Here is a 7,274-nt window from a genome sequence, read left to right as displayed (position 1 = left end):
TTTTTCCCCCTTATTGGCTTGATTAGGCTACTCGCAATTGCGAGTTTTTATCTCGCAATTTTGAGAAAAGATGTCAGAAATTCAACATATAAACTCGCAATTATGTGTTATAAAGTCAGAATTGAGAGATGTAAACTCGCAGTTGTGAGAAAAAAAGTCGCAATTCTGTCTTTTTTTCTCCGAATTGCAACTCTATAACACCCAATTCTGACTTTATATCTCGCAATTTTGAGATAAAAAGTCGCAATTATTTATTTATTTATGTATTTATTTTTATTCAGTGGCAGAAACAAGCTTCCATGCAAGACAGTGGTTGAATATGCGAAATTATTCGTTATTTTTTTGTTTGTTTTTTGCATTTATGTCGGTAATGTTTTGCTCTTGGTCTTCTACTAATGCTAACAACTTGTACAGCATATTCACGTTCTTAGAATTAGCTTAGAATTATTTTGTAATAACTGAATAATTTGTGTTAACAAGCAACTACCCCCTTAGTGCCCCTTTTTTTGGCTAAGGCCACTGCCCCTCAAAATGTCTGTGCACGGCCCTGGTGAGTACTAACAACGCTGAACTATAACTAAGCTTGTCAAATGCTAGATTCTGATCTGGAATGAGAAACAAGGTAGAACAGAGTCTACTGCCATGACTGCAATGCAATGCATGCATTGAAAATCCTTGAGAGCCTTGAGTGCGCCGTTCAACACTAGATTCTTATTGCTCGATCGAGAAACAAACAAGAACAGAGTATGTTGCAATGAATGCATCATTATGAGTGCTTTCAACTCTGCCCCTGAAGATGAAAAAGAGGACGATGTGTTCTTCAGGTGCCCTTGAAGAAAGGGGGCACACACAAGAGTTCTCCGCGGTCTAGGGTTGTAGGTTCTAGCTGTGTCCTGGATCGGAATGTGACGCTCTCCAGAGGTCGATAGGGTGGTGGAAGGTTTTCCCGATCCAGAACAATGTCTTCAGGGTCTCATCTTCAAGGGGGCTGGAGATAACAAAAACCTGGAGCCAGGACAATAAACATCACTCTACAATCCATTTTCTTGACCCGGTATTCTGTAACGCCTAAATTCAATAAAGATGAAGAATATAGCTCACAAGGTTTATTCGAATAATCCAAACAGCAAACATGCAAAAAAGCATGCAGACACAAACAATACAGAACAAGCAATGCAGGTGAGGCAACAACTCAAGAAGGAACACAAACGAGGACAATTAAACTACATACAGCTGACACATTTGAACTAATTTTAACACTAACCAAGGAGACAAACGAAATGAGCGGTGGGAATTTGAACAAAGAAGACGTGACAAATGAAAATCAACTGAAATTTCAAACTAAACTAAACAGAAGAGAATGGTGACATACATAGGCTTGATAATAAACAACAATACGTGGAATTAAGTAATACAACATTAAAGGGATAGTTCACCCAAAAATAAAAACTCAGTGATCATTTACTCACCCTCAAACGAAGATATTTTGAAGAATGTTGGTAACCAGACAGTTGACTGCAGCCATTATTTTTTTTTTCCTACCATGGAAGCCAATGGGGTCTATCAACTGTCTGGTTACCAACATTCATCAAAATATCTTCTTTTGTTTTCAACAGAAGAAAGAAACTCACACGTGTTTGGAACAACTTGAGGGTGAGTAAATTCATTTTTGGTTGAACTACCTTAAGCAACTTTACATGATGATGAATATAATGTGGAAACGTCACAGTAAAAGGAGTGAAACGAATCCATACTATGACATCATGAATGCATATGTATAATTTCCTATTATCCAATTTAAAATTAATAATCTTGAAGTAGCTGCTCACCCATGTCCAAGAAGACTGTCATCAGAACAAAGCTCCTGGTTTATGCACTGGATAATCAATAACATATATCAGTGTTTATTGCAATGACTAAATTTTACTAGCTTATGTCGTTAATTGCATTTACTTCTGAGACTTGAATTCTATACGATAACAGGTGTTGTGTCGAATTTCGACTGCCTACCAGACTGCCCTTGGCTAAATTAATTTAAAGTGTGATTCTTTCACTTTTTAAAGAAATGGTGATTCCCTTTCTTTATTTTAATACATTTTTCTGTAGTTATTGCATATGGTGGTCACGGTTTAATTCACGGAACTTTTATGTCAGATACGACTGACTGATATTGAGTTGCCTAAATCTTGTATACGATTCCTACACCCCCCTACCCTCCCAATGTTCAAGACAGGGTTACAGTTGTGGGGGGTTGAACATTCTTTTATCTGCAAAAAGGTGGCCCGGTAAATATAGTTTGGGAACCCTTGACTTAAAGCAGGCAGGTTTGTGCAGGTTTGTAAAGTGGACATAAATCAAGCGTGTCATCAACAGGTCCAAACAGGAACTGCTGGCACAGAAAAATCAACTTATTATATGTCTAAAGAACACCCAATCAGTTTTCTGATAGACTGATAGGTAGATACAACATATAGCAAGATCCAATGTTCATTGTCAGTAAATCTAAAAAAAAAATTACATAATTTTTTTTTTTTGGTACACTGTTCCTTTAAGGACGCCTCCTAATCCCCCAAAAGATACTCCCTCTGTTCTTAGACAAGCAGTTTTATGTATCTTTGTTCCAAACATTTTTAAGGAGGCACCAGAGAGTATAAATTCCCTTTGCTGATATCAACAACTGCATTAAAGATGCACTCCTCTTGCAGGTAACTTTGACTGACATGCTCCATCCATCATTGGTGTAGTGATTCTTGCCATTTTGTTACTTTTTTTGTTGTTTTTCAGCCACTGTAATTTCTTTACAGGCCAATAAAAATGACCATGGCTTGCAGAATGCCAGTCCCTGAAGGTGAGTAGAAGTGTAGGAATAGTTTTTGACCAATAAAATGTAATCAAAATTTCTGAGTCTTCACAAATTTACATGCTTACCGTGTGGTATTTGAGTAAGTATTACATTTGTAATTCTACAGAAGTGATGGAGGAAAATCAACTCGGCTTCTTTCAGGAGCTTCTTCCATCAGCGGAGCGTACGGCTTTGCTCTACCATCTCTCCTATCTCTGTTTGGCTAAGTTCCCCAAGTTGGAGAGGGTTCTCCGAGAGTGTGCTCTTGAAACCCAGAATCTCTTTGCCTCCTCTGAGGCTCTTCTGCAGAAGGTAAAGTCAAAAGTCTTCTGACCTTTCTCTTATTGAAGTCAAACTAAAAAGGCAGATTAAAATAAGCTACTAAATCGATGATAGATTTGGATTGAATTTGAATTCAGGTACAAAACAAGAAGAATTTCAAGGAGTAGCATTGAAATGCATTGGAATTAATAGAAATGTTGTGAGTGTAGCTTGTAATAATCCATTTGATTTTTCTGCGTGAGTTATTAATTATCTCACAGCAAATGAGTTTTTTTTTGTTGTTGTTTTTAACTGTCACTCGCCCATATACTGGCAACCTAACTTTACTTCACTATATTACTATTAAATCCTAATCTTGTCATGACAAACTATATATCGTTGGAAAGGTCTAAGACTCCTAAATAGATATTTTAGGTCTGTTTTTTTTTTCTTACAAATTATGAATGAACAGTAATATATGATTTTATGACAAGAGTGCGCCTCAAAAAAATCGACGGCATTACAGGAGTTTCTGACCTTTGTCACAAAAAGTCGACGCACACACTTTTAATAATTGAAACTTTGGTTTTTAGTGCTAAAAGTTCATAATAAAACATAATTAGTATTTGTCAATAAAAAAATATAAAATTATATTTTAAAAAGTAAGGTGAGAAGTCCTCTAAAAAGTAAAATATATAATTTTTTATTATTATTATATCACATATTTTAGTAGTTATCATAAGTAGTAGGTATCATTTGAAAGCTTACGAACTCAGAATTCATCCTGTGAAAACCGTTTTGAAATTGGACGTTGCGTTGCCATAGAAACGGTATTTTTTTATTAGGCCCCTCCCCTTTTGCGCATCATCTTTCATAATTTATTATGAAAACCTTTTCTAATCTTGACAAAACACATATTGTCAGAAAGGTCTGAGTCTCAAGGTTCCATATTTAGTGACAGAAGTGATATTTGGATAGAAATTTATTAATTTGTTATGGCAAAATTCATACAATTAAATTTAATGGAATTCAATGGCACCCGGTGGCTATTTTTGGTATAACGCCTAAACAAAATCTCATGGGAACTTCAATTTTTGTGATATCAACTTCAAATTTGGAACACAACTTGGTTAGATATAGCTTTCATTTTATAGTAATTTTATAGTAAAACATATTTTGTAAAATATATACTTAATATTAAAAAAATATATTAATAAAGTATATTTGATTTACTGTAAATTATAACTTCCATAACTTTTTCATAGTTTAATTTTTGTTAAGTGCTTTCAATTTAATAATAATCTGCTGATTGTTTTCTTTAAAACAAGACAAAACTAAGGTCTATATTCCAAAGCATTCTTGAATTACAACCATTTAAGTTTGTATAGTGCATTTTAATGTCAATTATCAAAAAGGGGGCTGACAGGTAAAGGGTTAAAACATTAATGTCTGAAATGTATTTATTTCACTGCAATTAATTACTTAATTTTAGTTTAATTTAATTTCGTTTAATTTATAGAAACTTGTACTTTTGGGATAATTTCTCTAATTTTCAGTAGGTAGATATCAGCAGATAAAACAATGTCCATTTAATTTAATACAGGTCTGATATGTAAAATAAAGTTATTTTGATTTAACTTTGAACTTTTTGTCTTCTGGTGGAGATAAGGGGAATGATAGGTATAAAATATTTATGATAAATTATTTGACATTATTGTAGTATCCACTAAAACTCTTTGGTTGTGTTGATAGATTAATATTTTGTGATTCCCCCATCCACCTGCATATTTTGGTGTAAAATCAGCAAAAGGAGCTAGATGACTTTGGTGGACGATTAATTTTCAACATAGAACAACTTAATTATCTATAACAGAACTTAATTATTGATTCAAGTTGGCTCAAAAATCTGATTTGGCACATGCAAGGAAATAACATGTAAACATCTTGCTGTCTTTCAGTGTGTGGACACAAGTAACCAAATGGTTTCCTCAATGTTCCCTCAACTGAAACTCGCTGTTGAAAATAATGAAAACATTCAGGCTACAATGTCTTTGGAAAAAGCAAGAGAATGGATAGCAGAAATTGTTAACAAAGTGGAACAGATGGTGGACAGGTAAAAATTTAGGAAGTGTTACACATCAAAAGCATTACGATGAACCCATACAGAACAAAGTTTACTGTGATTGAACTGATGATCTGAAATCTGTCATTATCAGATATGAGAAAAACAACCGCAGTGTGGCTTCCTGCACCAGTGATGTGATTCTTGAAAAGGATGAGACAGAAAAAAAAAATGCACAAACTACTAAGGAGATAGAGGCTCTAGAGAAGGTGGTGAGAGATCTTCAGATGGAACTGAGGAAAACCTTGGAGGAAATCAGACAAATTGAGTCAAATTTAAACCGATCTCATGGCAGAATTGCTTCTAGGAGACGGTTTGGTTTCAGTTTCCTGGCTGCCGTTGTTCCATTTGTTGGAAACATTATTAAATCCATATTTCAAACTAGACCTTCACCAAACCATGCTCTCGCCAATGAAAAAGCTCAACTCGCTGCTCAGAAGTCAAACCTGAAAAGCAAGGAGCAAAATATCCAAGTTAAGCTGACTGATGTTCAGCTGAAGTTGGCAAACAAGAAGGCGGAAAAGGGTGAGATTCTTGCAAGATCTGTGTGTGGCAATGGTCAAAAACCTCAGAGTGATCTCTCATGATTCATGTCTGCTTCACATTGTTTTTCAAGGTTCAATACCCGAAACTGTCTATCTGAATGATGCCCAAAAGTATCTTTATCAAATCCAACAAACTCTGCTTCATCATAATATGTTCTGGAAATCTGTGCTAGTATTTCTGGAATCTCTCAGAAGCGAGACCTTCGCTGATGAACACTTCATTGAGGAGAATGAACTGAAGGACATTGTTCTAAAGCATATTGATTCAGCGCAAGAGGTAACTTACACACTGAGTAAACGTTCAGTTGCAGTTTATGAGAGTTAATTTCATTGCATTTTCTATATTGTGGTTCATTTTGTATCTCAAATCTTTCAGAATTGGAAGGGCTTTGGTGAATCCTGTCTGACGGCAAAGATGGCTTTTAGCTTGCAGAATAAGGATGCGTTTAAGTTCCTGGAGTTTAACCCATCTTCATTGTCACCAGAGGAATGGAAAAGGCGGTATGACGTTGTCAAAGCAGATCTTACCAAAATAGGTGCTGCCATCTGTGCAAATTAGCCAATAATGGCTGCCATTACTTTACAGTATATAGAAGTACATCCAATTATACTGTTTTAATACAAAGCTGCGTTTAAACTGTCGCTGGCTAGCGCTGTGGTCCTCGTAAAGTTTATGAATGACATTCATAGATGTCATTCCATGTTGAGGACATCTTTTCTTTTTCTTCTTTCTTTTTTGGAATCCATTTTCTTTCCACTAAACTTTTTGGAGGGAAAAGATTATGTAACCAGCACATGTATGTTATAATTTTTTAATATACATTTATTTGTAATTAGCATCTTACGATTTATATAATTGATGTGGTACTATATGATACATTTATGTAAAAATAACGTAACACTTTATTTGGATAGTCCACTTTAGACATTCTACTATTAACTATAAGTAACTACATGTCAACTATCTCTCATTTCAGTATTAGTAGACTGTAGTGACTGTTGGTTAAGTGTAAGGGTTCGGGTTAGTAGAATAAGTTGACTTGTAGTTGCCACGTTACTTACTATATATATTTTTGGGGAGCATTAAAATAAAGTGTTAGCAGATATTAAGCTATTAAGATATTAAGACCGGTAATCTAATGACAGTTATTTGAAATGTAGTCTAAAGTGGACTATCCAAATAAAGTGTTACGAAAAATAACCAAGCCAAAATCTTGTAATGTGTGTTTCTGTGTGTAAGTGTAAAAAAATAAAAAAATAAATAAAAATAAAAACATTTTGGGTATAAGTTTCTTGAGGTTCACTTGTAATGAATATATAATAACACTCACCTAAAGTATTATTAGGAACACCTGTTCAATTTCTCATTAATGCATTTATCTAATCAACCAATCACATGCTTCAGTCACAGTTGCTTCAATGCATTTAGGGGTGTGGTCCTGGTCAAGACAATCTCCTGAACTCCAAACTGAATGTCAGAATAGGAAAGAAAGGTGATTTAAAC

The 7,274-nt window shown here is 34.7% G+C and overlaps 1 protein-coding gene across 1 annotated transcript; it reads left to right on the top strand.

Annotated features, from left to right (window-relative positions):
- Nucleotides 1-2,615: 2,615 nt before the first annotated feature.
- On the top strand, nt 2,616-7,034 carry LOC120473348 (uncharacterized). Its single transcript, XM_039663136.2, has 7 exons — nt 2,616-2,705; nt 2,805-2,848; nt 2,970-3,154; nt 5,062-5,216; nt 5,320-5,750; nt 5,842-6,047; nt 6,147-7,034. The coding sequence occupies exons 1-7, from the start codon at nt 2,689-2,691 to the stop codon at nt 6,327-6,329; spliced, it is 1,221 nt and encodes a 406-aa protein (XP_039519070.2). The 5' UTR covers nt 2,616-2,688; the 3' UTR covers nt 6,330-7,034.
- Nucleotides 7,035-7,274: the final 240 nt, after the last annotated feature.

This window comes from Pimephales promelas, chromosome 25, assembly GCF_988280905.1.
Source record: "Pimephales promelas chromosome 25, fPimPro1.hap1.1, whole genome shotgun sequence".
Taxonomy (NCBI): domain Eukaryota; kingdom Metazoa; phylum Chordata; class Actinopteri; order Cypriniformes; family Leuciscidae; genus Pimephales; species Pimephales promelas.
This window is presented reverse-complemented; position numbering and strand designations above follow the sequence as displayed.